Below are 24,938 nucleotides of genomic sequence, written 5' to 3' on the forward strand. Positions count from 1 at the left end.
ATGCGATGGAAGCAACAGTAATCAACAAAAATGAAGAAGAAGAGAGAGAAAGATGATGAGAACTATAACAGGTCCAAACATAATAAAGGAGGGAGAAAAGAGAACAAAGAAAAGCGTAGAAATAGAGTTAGAGAAGGAAAATGTAGTGAGATATATAAAAGTACAAACACTCAACTGAGCTGGTTATATAATGAGAGGAAAATCAACTGAAATGATCAAAAGAATAACGCAATTGATCCCATTGTGACCAAGGAGAAGGAGCAGGCCGAGAAAAACTTGGAGACACGAAATAGAGGAGGACATAAGAGCACTCAATATAGAAAACTGGAGAGCAAAATGCCGGAACCGAAAAGAATGGAAACTAATAACAAAAGCAGCCAAAACAAACGACAAACTATAAAGAAAATAAAAATAGAAAACGAGGAGTAATCCACCTCAAAAAAAAGTATTTTAAAGCTCTAAAAGTGATAGCCATAAACCAAAGGATTGAAAGGCTTGATGATGATGATGATGATGATGATGATGAATACTTTTTACATAATTTTGGTAAATCAAATTCATTTGTCTACAAATTAAAAAAAACTTCTTGGTCAAAATCTAATGATGTGTCATACTCTACACACTTCAATCGGTAATCTAAAAATTCTTCAATTAGAAAGAAAAATGTTACAATTGGCAACTGCGCGTTTAAAAGGCGGGAATAGTGAATGTCTGTTGACACCAGGTGCAACCCTACCGAGCAAGGTGTAAAATGTTTTCGAATATGTTCTTTTTTCTATATTCAATACTGATAATAAAATGACGTGGTTGCATACAGTTTACTTTACAGTTTAAATATTTTGTGAAGTAAATAAAGAATATGGGTGTGATATCAAAATAATAAATAGAAACCTTTATTGATAATGGTACCTTGAAATTTTATTATACGATTTGTAATTGCCATTTACGAATATGATGATGTGTGAAAAACGACGGACAGAAATCATAAAAATTAAATTATTGTTACAAAAATTGATACAGAGGAAAATACGATATTAACGTTAAACGTACTACCAATTTTTTAATTCTGGCGCCTCTCATCTCCCACACAAACATAAGTAATTTTATTATTTTGATATGCTGCGACCTACTTTTATTACTAAATTGCTACCATGTTTTTTAGATCAAACGTTTCAGTATTTCATATAGATGAAAATTAACTTTTTCTCCGTTCAAACATTATTAGTTTCCGCCTCTGCTACATTTATAATTTGGTCCAAAAACCAAAAAGGCTTCAACTCCATTATCAGCCTAAGATTAGTATCAATATAGCAGAGACTCCTTCATTTAAAGACAGCAGTAGAAAATCAGTTTTTCAAAATATAAATTGAGCAGTATCAAAACAAGAGAAAATACTTCTGCTTTTAATACATTAATAGGAAATCAGAGCCTTTTTAGAATGGAAATCTATCAGTATAAAAACTAGAGAGAGGCTTCTTTGTTTGAAAAACAGCAATAGAAATTCAGTGCCTTTTTAGAATCGAAATCTATCAGTATCAAAACGAGAGAGGGACTTCTTTGTTTGAAAAACAGCAATAGAAATTCAGTGCCTTTTTAGAATCGAAATCTATCAGTATAAAAACTAGAGAGGGACTTCTTTGTTTGAAAAACAGCAATAGAAATTCAGTGCCTTTTTAGAATCGAAATCTATCAGTATAAAAACTAGAGAGGGACTTCTTAGTTGGAAACACAGCAATAGAAATTCAGTGCCTTTTTAGAATCGAAATCTATCAGTATAAAAACTAGAGAGGGACTTCTTTGTTTGAAAAACAGCAATAGAAATTCAGTGCCTTTTTAGAATCGAAATCTATCAGTATAAAAACTAGAGAGGGACTTCTTTGTTTGAAAAACAGCAATAGAAATTCAGTGCCTTTTTAGAATCGAAATCTATCAGTATAAAAACTAGAGAGGGACTTCTTTGTTTGAAAAACAGCAATAGAAATTCAGTGCCTTTTTAGAATCGAAATCTATCAGTATAAAAACTAGAGAGGGACTTCTTTGTTTGAAAAACAGCAATAGAAATTCAGTGCCTTTTTAGAATCGAAATCTATCAGTATAAAAACTAGAGAGGGACTTCTTTGTTTGAAAAACAGCAATAGAAATTCAGTGCCTTTTTAGAATCGAAATCTATCAGTATAAATACTAGAGAGGGACTTCTTTGTTTGAAAAACAGTAATAGAAATTCAGTGCCTTTTTAGAATCGAAATCTATCAGTATAAAAACTAGAGAGGGACTTCTTTGTTTGAAAAACAGCAATAGAAATTCAGTGCCTTTTTAGAATCGAAATCTATCAGTATAAAAACTAGAGAGGGACTTCTTTGTTTGAAAAACAGCAATAGAAATTCAGTGCCTTTTTAGAATCGAAATCTATCAGTATAAAAACTAGAGAGGGACTTCTTTGTTTGAAAAACAGCAATAGAAATTCAGTGCCTTTTTAGAATCGAAATCTATCAGTATAAAAACTAGAGAGGGACTTCTTTGTTTGAAAAACAGCAATAGAAATTCAGTGCCTTTTTAGAATCGAAATCTATCAGTATAAAAACTAGAGAGGGACTTCTTTGTTTGAAAAACAGCAATAGAAATTCAGTGCCTTTTTAGAATCGAAATCTATCAGTATAAAAACTAGAGAGGGACTTCTTTGTTTGAAAAACAGCAATAGAAATTCAGTGCCTTTTTAGAATCGAAATCTATCAGTATAAATACTAGAGAGGGACTTCTTTGTTTGAAAAACAGCAATAGAAATTCAGTGCCTTTTTAGAATCGAAATCTATCAGTATAAAAACTAGAGAGGGACTTCTTTGTTTGAAAAACAGCAATAGAAATTCAGTGCCTTTTTAGAATCGAAATCTATCAGTATAAAAACTAGAGAGGGACTTCTTTGTTTGAAAAACAGCAATAGAAATTCAGTGCCTTTTTAGAATCGAAATCTATCAGTATAAAAACTAGAGAGGGACTTCTTTGTTTGAAAAACAGTAATAGAAATTCAGTGCCTTTTTAGAATCGAAATCTATCAGTATAAAAACTAGAGAGGGACTTCTTTGTTTGAAAAACAGCAATAGAAATTCAGTGCCTTTTTAGAATCGAAATCTATCAGTATAAAAACTAGAGAGGGACTTCTTTGTTTGAAAAACAGCAATAGAAATTCAGTGCCTTTTTAGAATCGAAATCTATCAGTATAAATACTAGAGAGGGACTTCTTTGTTTGAAAAACAGTAATAGAAATTCAGTGCCTTTTTAGAATCGAAATCTATCAGTATAAAAACTAGAGAGGGACTTCTTTGTTTGAAAAACAGTAATAGAAATTCAGTGCCTTTTTAGAATCGAAATCTATCAGTATAAAAACTAGAGAGGGACTTCTTTGTTTGAAAAACAGCAATAGAAATTCAGTGCCTTTTTAGAATCGAAATCTATCAGTATAAAAACTAGAGAGGGACTTCTTAGTTGGAAACACAGCAATAGAAATTCAGTGCCTTTTTAGAATCGAAATCTATCAGTATAAAAACTAGAGAGGGACTTCTTTGTTTGAAAAACAGCAATAGAAATTCAGTGCCTTTTTAGAATCGAAATCTATCAGTATAAAAACTAGAGAGGGACTTCTTTGTTTGAAAAACAGCAATAGAAATTCAGTGCCTTTTTAGAATCGAAATCTATCAGTATCAAAACGAGAGAGGGACTTCTTTGTTTGAAAAACAGCAATAGAAATTCAGTGCCTTTTTAGAATCGAAATCTATCAGTATAAATACTAGAGAGGGACTTCTTTGTTTGAAAAACAGCAATAGAAATTCAGTGCCTTTTTAGAATCGAAATCTATCAGTATAAAAACTAGAGAGGGACTTCTTTGTTTGAAAAACAGCAATAGAAATTCAGTGCCTTTTTAGAATCGAAATCTATCAGTATAAATACTAGAGAGGGACTTCTTTGTTTGAAAAACAGTAATAGAAATTCAGTGCCTTTTTAGAATCGAAATCTATCAGTATAAAAACTAGAGAGGGACTTCTTTGTTTGAAAAACAGCAATAGAAATTCAGTGCCTTTTTAGAATCGAAATCTATCAGTATAAAAACTAGAGAGGGACTTCTTTGTTTGAAAAACAGCAATAGAAATTCAGTGCCTTTTTAGAATCGAAATCTATCAGTATAAAAACTAGAGAGGGACTTCTTTGTTTGAAAAACAGCAATAGAAATTCAGTGCCTTTTTAGAATCGAAATCTATCAGTATAAATACTAGAGAGGGACTTCTTTGTTTGAAAAACAGTAATAGAAATTCAGTGCCTTTTTAGAATCGAAATCTATCAGTATAAATACTAGAGAGGGACTTCTTTGTTTGAAAAACAGCAATAGAAATTCAGTGCCTTTTTAGAATCGAAATCTATCAGTATAAAAACTAGAGAGGGACTTCTTTGTTTGAAAAACAGCAATAGAAATTCAGTGCCTTTTTAGAATCGAAATCTATCAGTATAAAAACTAGAGAGGGACTTCTTTGTTTGAAAAACAGCAATAGAAATTCAGTGCCTTTTTAGAATCGAAATCTATCAGTATAAAAACTAGAGAGGGACTTCTTAGTTGGAAACACAGCAATAGAAATTCAGTGCCTTTTTAGAATCGAAATCTATCAGTATAAAAACTAGAGAGGGACTTCTTTGTTTGAAAAACAGCAATAGAAATTCAGTGCCTTTTTAGAATCGAAATCTATCAGTATAAAAACTAGAGAGGGACTTCTTTGTTTGAAAAACAGCAATAGAAATTCAGTGCCTTTTTAGAATCGAAATCTATCAGTATAAAAACTAGAGAGGGACTTCTTTGTTTGAAAAACAGCAATAGAAATTCAGTGCCTTTTTAGAATCGAAATCTATCAGTATAAAAACTAGAGAGGGACTTCTTTGTTTGAAAAACAGCAATAGAAATTCAGTGCCTTTTTAGAATCGAAATCTATCAGTATAAAAACTAGAGAGGGACTTCTTTGTTTGAAAAACAGCAATAGAAATTCAGTGCCTTTTTAGAATCGAAATCTATCAGTATAAAAACTAGAGAGGGACTTCTTAGTTGGAAACACAGCAATAGAAATTCAGTGCCTTTTTAGAATCGAAATCTATCAGTATAAAAACTAGAGAGGGACTTCTTAGTTGGAAACACAGCAATAGAAATTCAGTGCCTTTTTAGAATCGAAATCTATCAGTATAAAAACTAGAGAGGGACTTCTTTGTTTGAAAAACAGCAATAGAAATTCAGTGCCTTTTTAGAATCGAAATCTATCAGTATAAAAACTAGAGAGGGACTTCTTTGTTTGAAAAACAGCAATAGAAATTCAGTGCCTTTTTAGAATCGAAATCTATCAGTATAAAAACTAGAGAGGGACTTCTTTGTTTGAAAAACAGCAATAGAAATTCAGTGCCTTTTTAGAATCGAAATCTATCAGTATAAAAACTAGAGAGGGACTTCTTTGTTTGAAAAACAGCAATAGAAATTCAGTGCCTTTTTAGAATCGAAATCTATCAGTATAAATACTAGAGAGGGACTTCTTTGTTTGAAAAACAGTAATAGAAATTCAGTGCCTTTTTAGAATCGAAATCTATCAGTATAAAAACTAGAGAGGGACTTCTTTGTTTGAAAAACAGCAATAGAAATTCAGTGCCTTTTTAGAATCGAAATCTATCAGTATAAAAACTAGAGAGGGACTTCTTTGTTTGAAAAACAGCAATAGAAATTCAGTGCCTTTTTAGAATCGAAATTTATCAGTATAAAAACTAGAGAGGGACTTCTTTGTTTGAAAAACAGCAATAGAAATTCAGTGCCTTTTTAGAATCGAAATCTATCAGTATCAAAACGAGAGAGGGTCTTCTTTGTTTGAAAAACAGCAATAGAAATTCAGTGCCTTTTTAGAATCGAAATCTATCAGTATCAAAACGAGAGAGGGTCTTCTTTGTTTGAAAAACAGCAATAGAAATTCAGTGCCTTTTTAGAATCGAAATCTATCAGTATCAAAACGAGAGAGGGACTTCTTTGTTTGAAAAACAGCAATAGAAATTCAGTGCCTTTTTAGAATCGAAATCTATCAGTATAAAAACTAGAGAGGGACTTCTTTGTTTGAAAAACAGCAATAGAAATTCAGTGCCTTTTTAAAATCGAAATCTATCAGTATAAAAACTAGAGAGGGACTTCTTAGTTGGAAACACAGCAATAGTAATTCAGTGCCTTTTTAGAATGGAAATCTATCAGTATCAAAACGAGAGAGGGACTTCTTTGTTTGAAAAACAGCAATAGAAATTCAGTGCCTTTTTAGAATCGAAATCTATCAGTATAAAAACGAGAGAGGGACTTCTTTGTTTGAAAAACAGCAATAGAAATTCAGTGCCTTTTTAGAATCGAAATCTATCAGTATCAAAACGAGAGAGGGACTTCTTTGTTTGAAAATTAGCAATAGAAATTCAGTGCCTTTTTAGAATCGAAATCTATCAGTATAAAAACTAGAGAGGGACTTCTTTGTTTGAAAAACAGCAATAGAAATTCAGTGCCTTTTTAGAATCGAAATCTATCAGTATCAAAACGAGAGAGGGTCTTCTTTGTTTGAAAAACAGCAATAGAAATTCAGTGCCTTTTTAGAATCGAAATCTATCAGTATAAAAACGAGAGAGGGACTTCTTTGTTTGAAAAACAGCAATAGAAATTCAGTGCCTTTTTAGAATCGAAATCTATCAGTATCAAAACGAGAGAGGGACTTCTTTGTTTGAAAAACAGCAATAGAAATTCAGTGCCTTTTTAGAATCGAAATCTATCAGTATAAAAACTAGAGAGGGACTTCTTTGTTTGAAAAACAGCAATAGAAATTCAGTGCCTTTTTAGAATCGAAATCTATCAGTATCAAAACGAGAGAGGGTCTTCTTTGTTTGAAAAACAGCAATAGAAATTCAGTGCCTTTTTAGAATCGAAATCTATCAGTATCAAAACGAGAGAGGGACTTCTTTGTTTGAAAAACAGCAATAGAAATTCAGTGCCTTTTTAGAATCGAAATCTATCAGTATAAAAACTAGAGAGGGACTTCTTTGTTTGAAAAACAGCAATAGAAATTCAGTGCCTTTTTAGAATCGAAATCTATCAGTATCAAAACGAGAGAGGGTCTTCTTTGTTTGAAAAACAGCAATAGAAATTCAGTGCCTTTTTAGAATCGAAATCTATCAGTATCAAAACGAGAGAGGGTCTTCTTTGTTTGAAAAACAGCAATAGAAATTCAGTGCCTTTTTAGAATCGAAATCTATCAGTATCAAAACGAGAGAGGGACTTCTTTGTTTGAAAAACAGCAATAGAAATTCAGTGCCTTTTTAGAATGGAAATCTATCAGTATCAAAACGAGAGAGGGACTTCTTTGTTTGAAAAACAGCAATAGAAATTCAGTGCCTTTTTAGAATCGAAATCTATCAGTATAAAAACTAGAGAGGGACTTCTTAGTTGGAAACACAGCAATAGAAATTCAGTGCCTTTTTAGAATCGAAATCTATCAGTATCAAAACTAGAGAGGGACTTCTTTGTTTGAAAAACAGCAATAGAAATTCAGTGCCATTTAGAATCGAAATTGATCAGTATCAAAATGAGAGAGGGACTTCTTAGTTGGAAACACAGCAAAAGAAATTCAGTGCCTTTTTAGAATCGAAATCTATCAGTAACAAAACGAGAGAGGACCTTCTTTGTTTGAAAAACAGCAATAGAAATTCAGTGCCTTTTTAGAATGGAAATCTATCAGTATCAAAACGAGAGAGGGACTTCTTTGTTTGAAAAACAGCAATAGAAATTCAGTGCCTTTTTAGAATCGAAATCTATCAGTATAAAAACTAGAGAGGGACTTCTTAGTTGGAAACACAGCAATAGAAATTCAGTGCCTTTTTAGAATCGAAATCTATCAGTATCAAAACTAGAGAGGGACTTCTTTGTTTGAAAAACAGCAATAGAAATTCAGTGCCATTTAGAATCGAAATTGATCAGTATCAAAATGAGAGAGGGACTTCTTAGTTGGAAACACAGCAAAAGAAATTCAGTGCCTTTTTAGAATCGAAATCTATCAGTAACAAAACGAGAGAGGACCTTCTTTGTTTAAAAGAACCAAAATAAATTCAGTGAATTTTATATTCGTAATTTATTACCAAGACGGGAGAGAGCCTTAAAATAAAGCAATAAATAATGCCTTAATAGAATCAAAAACGATGAGTATCAATAGAATAGAAGAGACTCCTTAGTTTTAAGACATCAATAGAAAATCAGTTTTTAAAAATATAAATTGAGCAGTATCAAAACAAAAACATTAAGAATCAAGAACTTATTTTCAAACGAAATGGTTATCACATGTGTATCAAAGTTTTCGACATTATTATTGAAATCAAAACGAAGGAAAATGTATTTTCAAAAAATGTTGTATTAACTAGTAACCACCCATATCTTCTGATTAATATCCACGTGATTTTTTATTTTCCCTTTTATTCTATTTTGTGAAAAGTTAGACTCGAAAAAGTGTACGGTTGGGGAAATGACACTAATATATAATTACAATGTAAACCTAATAATTTTTCTACCCTTATTTCATTAATTCCAATCCCTTTTTCAGTTATTGCTTGAAATTTTATCAAAATAAGCGTTAAATTACTAAATTGATAATTATCCAATCTCACTAATTCTCCCTGTTCATCCTACGGCTATGGTGAATTACCAGACCAGTTAACTAATACCTTGCCTATTATATGTATATATATTTGAATAAAATTACTGTCAAAATAGTAATTAAATCGATGTACTAATTAGAAAATAATTAATTTACTGTATATTATTTTTTGGGATTAAAACTATTTCAAGATGATCTTTAGATTTGTAATAAATAAAATCATGTAGATTGGAGTTAATAATGTGAGAGCATCGTTTTTGTACCAAACAACTTCCCGAATTTACCATGTGCACGCCACGACGTCCACCTGTTTTGCCGGTTGCATAACTTTGACCCCAGGGTATGACACACAATACCCAACAATCGCTGTCTCAGATCCGGTTTCAATGAATTTTAAATGATTCCGAGCAATGAATCGTAACATTATTTACGTTTTAATTAATAACGATACACTGAAAAAAATGCTTTATTTAAACATATAGATATAATTTATTATTAATAAACAAAAAATATTTTACATATTTTTTTCTCTCTTCCAGTTTTTTAACGTTCTTGACTGGTTTCTTAAAACTCCTCTCGTGGCGTTTTATTAATGTGGTCTGTTATAAATTATAGATTAGATTCCATCTTCCATCGGACAAATACCAATTCTACTGCCGTTTTTTTTTTTGTTATTATTGTCAAAGTCTAATTTATAAGACGATCGTCGTATTTCAAACCTAACCCAATCTAACATATAACTACGTGTATAAGTGTTATATATGATAATCAAAGTTGATTCTAAGAAGTAATAATAACATTTCATTTATAAAAAAATTTATCAACAATAATTTTGGTGTTTTATTTTAAAAATGTTCGTTTTTTGTGCAGAAAAAACTAATATATAAACTTAGTTTGATTCTTTTCAAAAAAGTTATGAATAACTATATTCAGAAAAGTGTTTTTATGATAAATATAAACTCACAAAACCGTATGACATATTTAAATAAAATATTTCCTACATTCAGTCATAAGTAAGCAAGTAATAGCAGCAATTAGATAAAAAGTTATTAATTTTATTATATATTTATTCAACAATTATTTTCTTAATACCTTTATAACAAAAAATATACTATCCGGACAGAATCGGTCAGCTACAGCTGCTAGGTTTTCAAAACGCGGAACTTATTCGTGAATCCGGTCCTGTATACCATCGATTAATCGCGACCGTTGGCGGGACGGTTTTGTAACCAAATTTCGAACCCTTCGCATTACTAGGTACATTTTAACCATGGGGCACTAGATGCAACAAACACGACGTTCATGACGCGTACGTTTTGGATTGTTTTAATATAATTTTACTAGTAAAATTTCGTGTATAAATAAAATTTCAAATAAAGTACCGGTAGTGGTGAGTTGTTTATAAAGACAGCTTTCTGTGTTGAAATATACGACTGTGCGGTTTCATGATAAATACAAGTGAATTTATGACGCTTTTATAATTTTTGAATGGAATTGCTGTTATGGAAATTATGGATTCGAGGATTTTGAAAATTATGATTCATAAGGTGCTCATTTTTTGATTTAAAGCTTAAGAAATATGTACAGTTTTTAAAATATTTCCCACAACGTATGTCAGCTGTCAAAACTTATTTCAATACTACAATATCAAAATTTGGAATTTAATTTCAAATTTTGTCTTAAAAATTTTGTTATTCATATAAATAATGAATAAAGTATTAAAGTTAATAAACTAATTTCATTCAATTTTCTCTTGTTCTAACCTAACTTTTTCATCATAACAAATTCGTTATAAGCATCAATTCAATTGGAGAGAAAAAAACTACAACTTTGAATGTGTTGAACATTTTATTGCTATGTTATGGAAAATAGATATTGTTTACAATATACAATAATGGTCATTAAAACGTTGACTGCCAAGGCAATTTTCACAATTTTATTTAATCGTATTAAATCATTAAAAATACATTTATATACAAAGTTTTCACTGAAAAGTACAGAAAATGTAAGCATCACCCCACGGCGGGGGGTGGTAGGGGTATTAATTATTTTGTAGTTGGCCGCCAAAAAAAATCTTCTATAGTAACAAGTCCAAATTTGTATAGAAAAACATTCTGTTAATAAAATTTTACTTACTTTTCTGCTTAATTTTTGAATTTTTGACCTACGACATACAAACCCTGAAAGTAACAACATTTTCAGGCTCCTTCCACTTCAAAAAGACCAAGCAGTTCAAGAAATTTTTTTTCTCTTCTTGAAAAGATGTGGATTATAGAATATTGGGTTTGAATTACAATGATAGAACATAGGCAACACTGTAACTTTGAAATCTAACACTATCTTGCCTATTCTAACCTCAAACTTCCTATAGTATGTGACTTATTGGGACATAGGCAACACTGTAACTTTGAAATCTCACATTATCTTGCCTATTCTAACCTCAAGCATCCTATAGTATGTGACTTATTGGGACATAGGCAACACTGTAACTTTGAAATCTCACATTATCTTGCCTATTCTAACCTCAAAAATCCTAGTGTATATGACTTATGATTTAATTGTTCTCATATAGTATTAAAAAAATACAAACATTGATTTCTAATGGACATTTTTACATCTTGCGATGACCACCCGAGATTTACTTATACCTGAAATAGATAAAATTTATATTTTGTATTCATCTTATAGATGCGATTAGTAGATACAAAATGAATACCGCTCTCATTATTAATTTCTTTTCAGATGGCGTCGCTTCCGCTTTCCCGAGGCTCCACGTATTCAAGTTCAGACTCGGATGATTCAGATGCAGATAGCGCGATGTTGGCTTCCTGTAGCCTCCAAGAAATCCGCCAAGAAGATCTAGCTGCTATTTTACCCGATCAACAAGAAATCGATGCTTTCGATTTCGAATGTAATCGAAGCGATAAAAATTCACCGGCTACAGGAGACATGTCCGGTTCGGATATGGAACTACCTCAACAAGCGGTTAACGCGCTAATACAGAGGACAACTGAGAGTTCCAGCGAAGGCGAAACGCATGCGCCACCAAATCCTGGAAGTTTATACGCAAATAGCTTATTACAACAGTTCGTGGCGCAGACGCAGATGTTAAATACCCCTTGTCCTCCAATACCGACTGTAAGTGAGGCAGTTAAACCTTCAACTATTTCGACAACTAATTTGGATGCTCAAAATGGCAAACCGGATGCGGAAATTGCTAAGAAAAGGCGAGGTAGACCGAAAAAAGCTGAAAAAGATACTAATCAAACGGAAAAAACTCAAGAATATTGCACCAATCCTAACGTTTCCCCCGATTCCGGTATACAAAATAGCCCGGATCACGTTTCAAGTCCAGAACCAAGTTTATCCCCTAGTATAAAACAGAAACCAACAATTCCAAAAGAGGAACCTAAAAAGGTGGAAAAATCCCCACCAAAAATGTTAAAAAACGATAAAACTGTGACTAGAACTAATAATAATCTTAAACAAGTACCTGGTGTTGTTAATTCGAAAGAAATGAGTAAAATTCCAGTAACTTCCAATAGATTTGATAGAGTAATGTACGGTAATGCCGATAGAGTATTATACCCACCGAGGAGAAAAGCGGGTAGACCGCCTACAGTTAAAAAAGGACCCGGTAGACCACCGAAGCATAGAATAACTTCCAATACTGATGCAAACAATAAATCCTTAGACAAATCTAAAGAAAATCAACAAAAAGTAAAGAAAGGAAGAGTACTCAATAGGCCGGTACTCAGTACGAAAAATAAAATAGATAAAAGAAATCGCTACCAAACCCTTAAAGTTCCCAAATTGATGCACAGTAAACATAAACATAAAAAGCATAAAAAGTACAAATTCAAAGTATTAAAACCACTTACGACATCAGATCCCAAGATAAATATAGATATCGACAAACTGATTGCAGATTTTATTAAGTACTGTGCTATAGCAACCAAACAACCTAAAGAAAATGTACCAGAACAAATAATGAAAACGTTAAAGAAAGTTACTAAAAAAAGAAAAACAACCGAACATTCAGAAAAGAAGAAAAAGAAACAAAACGTCAGTACTGCAGATAACAAAGTAAATAATTCAAACGAACAACGTTTACCTCTCAAGAAGAGGCATTACCATCTATTAAACAGTAACGATAACAAAACGGATGCGGAAGAAATTAAAATAGAACCCGAAGACATTAAAACCGAAAAAAATAAATTAAAACAACCAATACAGTCGTCCAAAATTGATAAACCGAAATTAGGTAATACAACTCCTAAGAGTGAAAGTCAGAGAGCACCAGTTTCTCCAAAGCACGTTCCAGTTATTAAATCAAACGCTACTTCTTCACCTAAAGTACAAAATAATAATAACAACGAATACGAAGTAAAAGAAAATACAAAAACTATTATAAAAGAAGCGAAAACTATAACAAAAGAAGTAATTAAAGAAAACGCTAAATCATCTCATAAAGAATCTACAAAAATAACAGTCAAAGAAACGATAAAACAGTCTGCTAAAGAACAAGTAAAACAAATCGTAAAAGAAACAAAACCAGCAGGAAAAGATGTAACAAAAACTACAAGTAAAGAAATTAAAAAAGATACAGGAACAAAACGCGATAGCCATATTAAAGAAGCAATCGAAGCTTGCATAAATCGTTTTTCCGATGAATTACCAACATCTCCTAATTCTATTGAAAAGAAAACAAATTCAATTACCACAACTCCTAAAAAACGACATAGATTAGAAATGGTAAATTCTATAGAACAATTAGACGCCGTAATAAAAGTAGAGCCTGTTTCAACAACCGAAGAAGAAGAAGAAGATAAACCGAAAATAAATATCGAATCGTTTATAACCGAATTGAAAGCCAAAAGGAATCTCATCGCTAAAACCTCGACAACCGTAGACAACAAAAAACTAATAGAAAAAATAGAAGAAGTTAAAAAAGAACAACCAGTCAACGATCAAAGTACCAAATTATCTCCTGAATCTGCTAAGAAGAAAGTAAGAAAAAGAAGAGCCATCAATAGAACCGGTAAGATTATTTCTCATCATATTATTATTTTTATTTATTTAATTCGATTCGCAGGATTTCCGACTGTAAAAAAGAAAAAAAAGAAAACGATCGTTGAATGCTCAATACCATTACCAATACAATCTTTACCTTCCAACGCTTGCGATCGAGTACCCAAGGAAGGTGAAGAATACATAAAATTTGTTCAGAGAACGGAAAAATCCGAAATTTCAGTATCCACGCCAGTCACACCGGAAAAAGATAAAATAGACGAGTCTTCCCATTGGGAATTGATGAGCGAATGCGAAAGCTTACCCCAAGATGAAAGAACCGAATTCGAAGATGATGTTAAATCCGAAAGGTGAGTTTTCATTAACAAAATGATTTTCTTCCAGCAGCAAAAACTGTCTACACAGTATTGGACAACAAATTTTAAATTTTCATTCAATTCCTTTTTCATTGTGTATTTTTAACAAATGTCATATTATAATCAGTCCTTGTCCTTGTCTCTTGGTGATTCCATGATTTATCATCATATTATACCAAAATTTATTTGTCCTCCTACCTAGACCCTCCGTGATTATCACAAGCCTCTTGAGAGGAACATGCACTAGATAGACCACTGAGTGAATAGTGGAGATGGAACTCAATCTGTTAATCTTTTTTAGAGGGTACAATTACATATCATTTTAGTTTGTAAATGATGAGGACAAGTGCACAGTCAAAATTATCAAGCTTACAGTCATAATTATCAAGCCCTCAGTCAGAATTGTCAAACTTATAGTCACAGTTGACAAGCTCAAAGGCAAAGTTGTCAAGCTTACAGTCAGAGATGTCAGTCAGAGGGTACATTACATATCTTTGTAGTTTGTAATTGATGGGGACAAAAATAGTACAGCGTTGTCAAGCTTACAGTCAGAGTTACCCAGCTTACAGTCATAGTTGTCAAGCTTACAGTCAGAGTTATTAAGCTCAGTCAGAGTTGTCAAGCTTACAGGCAGTCTTGACAAGCTCAAAGGCAAAGTTGTCAAGCTTACAGTCAGAGTTGTCATTCAGAGGGTACATTACATATCTTTGTAGTTTGTAATTGATGAGGACAAAAATAGTACAGCGTTGTCAAGCTTACAGTCAGAGTTACCCAGCTTACACTCATAGTTGTCAAGCTTAGACTCAGAGTTGTTAAGCTCACAGTCAGAATTATCAAGATCACAGTCAAATTTGTCAAGCTCACAGTCAGAATTGTCAAGCTCACAGTTGGAGTTAACAAGCTCACAGTCGGAGTTGACAAGCTCACAGTCAGAATTGTCAAGCTCACAGACAGAATTGTCAAGCTCACAGTTGGGAGTTAACAAGCTCACAGTCGGAGTTGACAAGCTCACAGTCAGAATTGTCAAGCTCACAGACAGAATTGTCAAGCTCACAGTTGGGAGTTAACAAGCTCACAGTCGGAGTTGACAAGCTCACAGTCAGAATTTTCAAGCTCACAGACAGAATTGTCAAGCTCACAGTTGGAGTTAACAAGCTGGCACTCTGAGTTGACAAGCTCCGTGTCAGAATTGTCAAGCTCACAGACAGAATTGTCAAGCTCACAGTTGGGAGTTAACAAGCTCACAGTCGGAGTTGACAAGCTCACAGTCAGAATTGTCAAGCTCACAGACAGAATTGTCAAGCTCACAGTTGGAGTTAACAAGCTGGCACTCTGAGTTGAAAAGCTCACAGTCACAATTGTCAACCTAACCAAATAGTGTGATTGTAATGGACAATGTAATTTTTTACATTTAGAAAGGTCCTACAAGTGGTTCGAGAAAGTGCATAATGCAATATTAGTGGTCAAAAAGGAATATTTTACTTTTGATCTGATTTATATAACTTAGTTATATGCAAAAACCTAGTTTTATCAGATACAATATTGATTGGTTAATAAAAGAAAATTGTCAATATGAACTAAGGTTTCCACTATATCATCTGGATAAAGCTCTCGCCATGCTGAAAAACAACAAGAAAAGCTCATGCTGTCAGTTTGGCGGGATTACAAAGGTGTTGTGTTTTTTGAGCTGCTTCCAAGGAACCAAACGATCAATTCTGATCAAATCGGATAGGTTTAGGGTCCCACCATAATAATGCAAGGCATCACACATCTTTGGCAACTTGTGGGAAGCTTGCAGAAGTTTGCAGAATTCTTTGAATGGCCAAACTTTCACAAATGACGTGACATTCAATCCCAGCTGGTGCAGTTTTTTGCTTATAAGGACCAGAAATTTTATGAGCGCTGAATCATGAAGCTGAAAGAAAGATGGCAAAAGATGAATGAGTAAAATAGAAAATATATAATTGATTAAAAACTATTCTTTTTTAAATGAAAAGTGTTTGATTTTATACTTTAAAGTCCAAATTACTTAGTCGCCAACCCAATAGTTTAATCATTCCAAATAGATATTGTGGGGTATTATCTCCATTTTGATGACCATGAAAGTATGTTTCAACTTATTTTGTCCAAATTTTCCTATCTCGTGTTAACAACAGTTGAAAAAGCATATACGTAGTATAACAAAACCTATAGAACCTGATTTTACTAAAAAAGTGTTCTTGAAGTATGTAGTATATTGGTATTAAGTTGTATTAAGATGAATGGAAAATTATTTCTCTTTTGCGTAGGTTAATACTTCATTTCAAAGTCGTTTCAAAGACATCCCAAGGTTGTTGTGACTTGTCCACTTTCAAATAATTAAATATTAGACTTTTTGTTTAAAATGGATCTCTAAGTGCATACAAGGATTTCAATACTCTTAACTTTGTCGATCATCCAAAAACATTTGCAGCAGATCAATGGAGATGAAAAATGGGTCCTAGATAATAATCTGAGTTGGAATTTCTGGAACTGTTGGTGATATTCATACTGAACAAACAGTGTATTCACTAGATGATAATCCAAAATGCAAAAGACAGACAACAAAATTAACTAAATATCACATTGCACTTTTATACTTGGCTTTTAAATATCTTAACACAACTTATTGAATTAAAACTTAATATATTGAAAATTTACTGTACTATTCATGGAAAAAATTCTGTAGAATAATTTGGAAAATAATTTTCAATATCTACCTCAATTTACAGGATGACACTTCGTCAACGAGACTTTTCTCCTTCATCAGTTGACACTAGAAGTAGTGATCGCAGCAAATATAAACCGGACGACCCGGAAAACGATCTCGAATTATCTCTCGAATCAAGCATAGAACGTCTACGTTCCAGACTAGAAGAACGCGCGAAGCGCAAAAGGAGTAAAGAAAAGCTGTTTGAAAACAACTATCCTAAGAGGAAATTGAGAGACGTGTCACCTGCTAGTAGTATCGAACCATTGATCGAAAGAAGATTAAAGGAGGATAGAGCGTCGACTTCGGGAGATGAAAAGAAAGTGAGAAAGGGTTTAAGATGGAGAAAAAAGTATCTCGTTGCCGGATTGTTCTCGGATTACTATAAAGAGGATGAGTAAGTTGATTTTTTTTTCAAATATCTTCTTATATTTATATATCATATAAATGAATTTTTAGCGAAACTATTCGTCAAAAACGTACCGAGAATGCTAATAAACCATCCCGGAATATAACTTACAACGCAGCTGATCATCCATACGGTCTCTTACCACCCCCGTATCATTGTGGAAAGTATCTTAGGTGCAGAAAACTTCCTTTTCAATTACCTTACGATATCTGGTGGCAACATACACATTCTCAGCTACCAGGTAGAGATATAGTACCGTCTTGGAATTACAAGTAAGTTTGTCATACTTTTCAAACTCTGTACAATTCGATTTTATGAGATTAATTTTGTTTTAGGAAAATTAGGACCAACATTTACAATGTCAAAACAACAACAGGTACTTGTGAACCTCAATCATGCAATTGTAAACCTTCAAGTAACTGTGGAGATGATTGTATCAACAGATTAGTATATTCGGAATGTCCAGCTTCCCATAGGTGCCTCAATCAAAGGATACAAAGGCATGATGGAGCACCGGGATTAGAAAAATTCATGACAGAATCTAAAGGTAAGGAAAAAAAAATTTTTTTCTCCTTGGTACAAATGTGATTGATATGTTTCTAGGTTGGGGAGTTAGAACTAAACTACCAATAAAAACAGGCGAATTTATTCTCGAATATGTTGGTGAAGTAGTATCTGACCAAGAATTTAAAGAACGCATGGGTACAATTTACACCAATGATACCCACCATTATTGTCTACACCTCGATGGGGGGTTGGTAATAGACGGTCATCGTATGGGCGGTGATGGGAGATTCGTTAATCATTCTTGTGCACCGAATTGTGAAATGCAAAAATGGTCTGTCAACGGACAATTTAGAATGGCCTTATTTTCCCTTAGAGATATTGAAGCCGGCGAAGAATTAACTTACGACTACAATTTCTCTTTGTTTAATCCAGCCGAGGGACAAGTGAGTATTGATACATCAAAATTTATTTCAATTATTAATATTATCTTTTATTAGGAGTGCAAATGCGGCAGTGAACTTTGTCGAGGAGTAATCGGTGGTAAAACACAACGAGTTCGACAATTACCTGATCAATCGACTGCCGATAAAAAGAATCCTGGTAGAGTAGGAAGACCGCGGAAAAACGAAGCGAAAAAGAAATCTACCAACAACAATAATAAAGAAATCGAAAAACCACCTGTGACCCCTCAAACGTTGCCGATTATCCAAGTTAAACCTGTCAGTCACCAACAGAAATGCTTCATTTTAGAACACCAGTGCTTTTTATTGAGAAACTTGACGAAGGTAATTTGGTATTTACGTTCTTAGGAATCTCCGTTATTTTATAAAAAAATGAAAAATCCTCAATTTTTATTCTAATCTAGGTGTTTTATAACATACAAAAACTTTTTCCTTTTTACCCTCTATTTTTTAAATATCAAGGGGGTTCGTACGATATTTCGTTGAAAAGGATATGTAAATAACAATTATAATTTTTAAATTTTGACTGAAACAATTAATAAAAAATATCATTACTTTGAAATTGAAGGAACCAGACCAATTATCCTAGAGAATGTACGACCTACCTACCTCACTCTGCTACCACAGATCCCTGTCTTTTCATCAAGTGCACCAATGGCCGAATTCTAATGGTTGCCATCTATGTTATTGATGGGATTCTGGTTGGGGATAAATCTAAGATAGACCAGTTGAGCTACCAAACCCACGTACGAGCTAGGTAGCTTCAACAATGAAAATTTGATGTACTACAGGAGATGCTCGAAATATTCTCCATTTACTTCCTGACATAAATAGTTTCGTTACTTCCCTAACCATTTTTATGATCCGAATATCAATCCTACAACAGTCTTCCTGTATTCTTTGGAGGAGTTCAGCAAGTGTCGTCAAATGGTTCGTATACATTTTGGATTTAAGATAATCCCATATTCACAGAGTGAATTCACCTGGATTGTTTCTAACTACATCACTAATTGCAGGGACCATTTATAACAGGTTTCACACGTTAATTTTCCGTCGATAAAAGAAGGGTCTATAATATATCCCCCTAGTATACCTCCCCAAACATTTAATTAATGCGGAAAAGGGTTTTTTGTCAGACCAATATCTGATCTTCTTTGTAAAAACAAATATGTAGTAGTAATTTGGATCTTGTGAAATATTATTATCTATTGTTTTACAATACTTCAGTCGTCGATCTGGGTTTTCATCTGCCATTTTAATTTTATATCGATGAATTTTTTGCTTTTGCTTTTTTAAAATCCTTAAAATGGTTCTGTGACCAACATTTCTACTCGAACTGGATGGTTTTACTACAAATTGAAACAAAATATATCCACTTGTTTTTCCTCAGAAGTCTTTTTTTACCATCCCGTTTCTTGTTTTTGGCAGAACCTGTAATGTATCTTCGGACTAATCAATGATGGTTGACCATATTCTTTGTATTAAAACATTGAAACTATTTATTAAATGATAAAATTATTAATTAAACTTTATTTCAATAATCCGACGACCATATTCGACGAATTTCAGACTATTGAAAGACCTCGTATCCGCTTTTAACTACTAAAATCCTATTGTACACAAGGTTATAAATAATTATATGTACGGTCGTTAGATTCACATCGATATAAAATAAAGTACGTAAGTTCATACGTTAATGTAACTTCAAGTGTCTAAGGAACACTTTGAGCTAATTAACTATGATGCGGGTCCCCATTAGGATCGCATACCATAAATCTTAATGAATCCATTAAACCTAAAGTTAGGTAACTAACGCTTTGTATCACTCAACCAGATAATTAACAGATGCTATTGGTTCCCATCAAGAGGTGAGTCAATTTACACACAAGAAGTTTTATCTCTGTTTGGGTTACATTCGTGCAATGTTTTTAAATTTAAATAATTTTAAATAGGAAATTATGATGTCGAAACAGAACCAATTTAGAAAGGAAATTGTGACAAGTAGACTATAGTGGTGTCGATTAATTGCAGGATCTGTAAAACCTTCATTAAATAGATTTCATTAAATATTAGAACTGTTTCACATTTTTCTGTTAAACCATGAGGCTGCACAATTCTGATTGTTGTGGATAAAAGTCGCCAAATTGCAAGTGGTAATTTTCACTTTGTTTTTGTCAATCTTATTTATAAACACTTATTGATAAATGCTTGGTTTTTTGGCATCTATAAAACCCAAAACTCACCAACTAGATTTTTTAAAAAATACAAAAGTATTCTGAAAAATAAATCGATATAAGCCTTCAAGAATAAAAATTAGATAATTTAATAATAACGGTGATTTCTTTGCAGGGGGGATGTAGGACTTCTTAATATTCCCACTGTATAATACATCTAATAATTTGATCGGTTAATTTTCTTTTAGGTAAGGAAAGTTCGTGATAGATCACTTAGCACTGCTTCGGGTACATCCAGACCACAAACCGCCACGCCTACCGATACCAGCACATTTATTAATCAATTGAACGCGCTTCAAAAACCCAGGAATATGAAAACTAGAAGATTAGCACAAGCCGAAGACGATCCAGAACTTAACAAGACCGTTAAACTGGCCACGCTTCTTAAAGATATATGGACCGCCGTAACAACTGCTAAGGGTAACACACTTACCGTTGAAGTTTTGGTATTATTTATATTAAAAAAAAAATTATTTTGTTGTAGATTCAAAAGGCGAACTTCTGAGTATACCGTTCTTAACAATGCCATCAAAACGTAAAGTACCCGAATTTTATACCAGACTTTCCAATCCCATAGATCTAACTATTATAGAACAAAATATAGCTACCGGAGTGTACAAGACAGCAGAAAGTTTTGATGAAGACTTTAACCTGTTATTTAGGAATTATATTCGTTTCTATGGGCGTACTAGCGAGATGGGTATCGCTAGTGCTAAATTAAAAAAAATTTACACAGATTCCAAAAGGGAAAGTTTAACAAAATTCGAAGATACTTTAGGGGAAAAACCGCCCTCTACGTTTGTCTCCAATAAGAAGAAGAGTAAGTGTACCATCTATAAAAATATTTTATTCCTAATAATTACCATTCTAGATGAAGAAGAAGATATTATAAGGTGTATTTGTGGTATACCGAGAGATGAAGGACTCATGATACAATGCGAGCGTTGTATGGTTTGGCAGCATTGTGAATGCGTGAAAGCTGATGCTAGTGCTCCCAGTTATCATTGCGAGATTTGCGTACCAAGAGAAGTCGACTATGAGATTCCTTTGAACGAGTTTACCGAGCATGGACACAGGTTAGAATTTTTTTTTTCTTTGTTTTGTTTAGCTCTAGAAAATCGAAAAATCATTTCAATGTTTTTTTTTATATAAAAATAAATTTTGTTTTGGGTTTCAAAAAATGTTCACATAAATGTATTCATTCACTTACAATTATTCATAACTTTTTTATAAGGAATTGAATGAAGTTTTCCTATTTTCATTCTTAATCCATACCAAAATAACAACCAATTAAAAACAAAGTTATACCAAAAAGTTAATTTTTTATGTTTTTTCAATTTGAAATAATACTTCCTCTCAAAATTGGTTTTTTCTCACATGTTACCACAAAGTTATGTTACTTAAGATTGTAATGTTATATCGTTGATTTTTTATAGAATTTGTTTTTTCAAAATCTAAAAGGTAAGCGTAGATTACTAAGTTCATTTAAATTAGTTTGTTCATTGATACAATGATCATTATAGATTGTATTAAGATTATTTAAATCAGCTTGTTAATTGATAAAATGATCATTTTGAAATTCCTTGTTCAAATTGTGTTACAAAATACATTGTAAGAGGTTACTAACTGATAGGAGAACCTCTCACAAAAGTGACAGCAATTATATCCTCACAAATGTTAACTGGCCGAACAAGTTTTGTATGAAGATTATTCTATAGACTGTGAATGTGCCGAATTTTTAACAACTGAAACTAACTACAACAAGCGCCTATTTTTAGAAACAACATATTTCTCAAAATGCACATGTCTTTAAGTTCTCCCTATATTGTTGACTCGATCTTTTCGACTAAATTTTTACATTTGATTCTGTCATGGCTTTTCTTCTCATATACCAAAGTTTTTTACATCTATCTTTGTCTCATCTACAATTTTCGTCCTTGGTCTTCCTTTTTTTTCAATTAATTTTTTTGAAATTTAAAGTTATGTTACTTTAGATTATAACTAAATAATGTTATGTCGATGATTTTTTATAGAATTAGTTTTTTCAAAATCTAAAAGGTATGCGTAGATTATACTAAGTTTATTTAAATCAGTTTGTTCATTGATACAATGATCATTTTGAAATTCCTTGTATAAGTTGTGATGAAAAATACATTGGACGATCTAAGAGATTATTAACCAATAGGATAACCTCTCATAAAAGTGATAATGAGTTATATCCTGACAAATGTTCACTGGCCGAACACCTTTTCTATGAAGGTCATCCTATGGATTATGAATATGCCAAAGTTTTAAAATCTGAAAATAATTACAAAAAACACCTATTTGAAGAAACAACATATATTGCTCAAAATGCACACGCTTTTAAAGTTTTCTTTATATTGATCTATTCAACTAAAATTTTCCATTTGATTCTGCCTTAGGACTTTTCTTCCCATCTTTCTATACCAATGTTTTTATATCTATCCTCACCTCTTCTATAAATTTCTTCCTTGGTCTTTTTGTCTTTCTCGATACTTGGGAGACGTGTCCCAGCCAGCTAACTCCTGGGTAATTGTAGTTTGATTGTAAACGGTCATCATTTATTTATGTAAATACGGTGTAGTGTATAGTAATTCGCCTTTGGTTATATTTGTAAAGAGAAATTTATTTAGTTTAACGTGCTTTTTATAAAAATGATTAAAAAAATATCTGTTATCACAATTGTTTCTCTAGAGCTTATTTAATGGAATTCAAATAATAGATCGCCTACTTTTACTCAACTAAAAGTGGTCGGTAATGTAAATTAAATACTACAGACGCTTTCATTTCCCTAACAATTTTCCTCACTACCTTCCTTTCTAATATAACCTCTTTCGATAATACCCATAGTTCAGAGCATTAGAGCACTGTTGAATGAATATCTGTTTTATAAACTCTAGTTTTTCCTGATCTTGATAATATTTTGAAATTCACACCTCTTTTACAGTTCCTGCTACCTTGTTGCCCTTTCCAGATAGTTTGGAATTTGTTACCCTTAGAAATTCAAATCAGCCTACCTCTTCAAAACAGTATTATTTTCCATTGTTTATTTTTATTGATAATAATGAATTCCCTTCCATTGCCATGAAGTCCAAGGTCTCTTGCTCTTACTTTTAACCTTTGCACATTTTTATTTTTGGTCTAGTTAAAAGTACTACATCGTCCCTATAGACTTTGTTTGATGCTTTGCAAAAATTTATGAGTTATAAGAACATCTCTAAAACTGATATTTCCCATAATTTTTTCCAAAAAAACAGATCCAAAAAAATTTATGGAAATAGGACGATTTTTCGTTTGTGTAGATCCAAGAAACGAGGGAACCGTGATAGTATAATTTTTTTATCTAATTTCATATGCTTAACAATCAATTTTTTTTAGATACTACATGACTTTAATGCGGGGCGATCTTCAATTGCGACAAGGAGATACCGTGTATGTTCTACGAGATATTCCTATAAAAGGTACCGATAAAAAGCATACTTATGATACGATAGGGAAGATAGAATACACCGATTTAGACATATTTAGGATCGAAAGGTTATGGAAAGAGGAAAAGACCGGTAAACGTTTAGCGTACGGTCACCATTACCTAAGACCCCACGAAACTTTCCACGAACCGACTAGAAAGTAAGTAATCGATCATTCAATACAGAAATGTTATTTTCAATTATTCTAATCGTTTATAGATTTTTCCCGAATGAAGTTATGAGAGTACCTCTCTACGAAGCAGTGCCTGTTGAATTGATTATATCCCATTGTTGGGTTATGGATGTAAATACTTATTGTAAAGGTAGACCTATAGGCTCCTCTCCGGATCATATATACATATGCGAATATAGAGTTGATAAAGGAGCTAAAATGTTCAGCAAAGTGAGTATACCTCATTTATATCATTCTTCAAAATATTTTACAATAAAATTCATTTCTTATCAGGTATCAAAATCTAAGTTTCCCATATGCACGAAAAGCTTTGCTTTCGAGCACTTTGAGACGCGCTTAAAAATATCTAGGACGTATTGTCCTCACGACGTCGATGAGGCGTTTATGAAATCTACAGGGAGAAAACAAAAAAACGATGAGGCAACTAGTAAAAGTGGATCGGCAAGTGGAGGAACAAGCGTTAAACAGGAAACGCCGAGTACCAATGTCGTACCACAAACTGTCGTTAAGGTAAATTTTTATTATCCAAACTATCATTAATTCTATATCTACTTTCAGTTTTTTCCCTGTATAATTTATCTTTAACGTCTCGGTGGTTCAGGATGACGAACGAAATGTCTGTAATTAATCAACTGTTAAATTACTCCAAAGATTTTTACATTAAAATATGATAAACTAATAAACATTTATAAAAAGGATATAAACCACCCAGATTTTTAATGAAATTACCATCAAATGGTTCGAAAACCGTAACAGGAACTAACTCTTGGGATATTTTGACCATACTCATTGCAGTTAGTCATGTGAAAGAGGTGTTGAATTGAACTTGAAGTAAATGTGATCCAGCAAC

At 32.6% G+C, this 24,938-nt stretch overlaps 1 protein-coding gene across 4 annotated transcripts in view; it reads left to right on the top strand.

Moving 5' to 3' along the window:
- LOC130448924 (histone-lysine N-methyltransferase ash1) overlaps window positions 1-24,938 on the top strand; it is a 134,941-nt gene that overhangs the window by 103,815 nt on the left and 6,188 nt on the right. For all 4 annotated transcript variants that reach the window (XM_056786528.1, XM_056786530.1, XM_056786531.1 and 1 more), the window contains 13 exons: window positions 11,424-13,722; window positions 13,777-14,062; window positions 16,819-17,193; window positions 17,256-17,477; window positions 17,541-17,752; window positions 17,809-18,155; window positions 18,210-18,497; window positions 20,596-20,827; window positions 20,892-21,227; window positions 21,279-21,483; window positions 23,807-24,055; window positions 24,115-24,298; window positions 24,362-24,598. In XM_056786528.1, coding sequence (XP_056642506.1) covers window positions 11,424-13,722; window positions 13,777-14,062; window positions 16,819-17,193; window positions 17,256-17,477; window positions 17,541-17,752; window positions 17,809-18,155; window positions 18,210-18,497; window positions 20,596-20,827; window positions 20,892-21,227; window positions 21,279-21,483; window positions 23,807-24,055; window positions 24,115-24,298; window positions 24,362-24,598 — 5,472 coding nt within the window. The remainder of the gene's footprint in view (window positions 1-11,423; window positions 13,723-13,776; window positions 14,063-16,818; window positions 17,194-17,255; window positions 17,478-17,540; window positions 17,753-17,808; window positions 18,156-18,209; window positions 18,498-20,595; window positions 20,828-20,891; window positions 21,228-21,278; window positions 21,484-23,806; window positions 24,056-24,114; window positions 24,299-24,361; window positions 24,599-24,938) is intronic.

The sequence above is a fragment of the Diorhabda sublineata genome, chromosome 9 (genome assembly GCF_026230105.1).
Source record: "Diorhabda sublineata isolate icDioSubl1.1 chromosome 9, icDioSubl1.1, whole genome shotgun sequence".
Lineage (NCBI taxonomy): Eukaryota > Metazoa > Arthropoda > Insecta > Coleoptera > Chrysomelidae > Diorhabda > Diorhabda sublineata.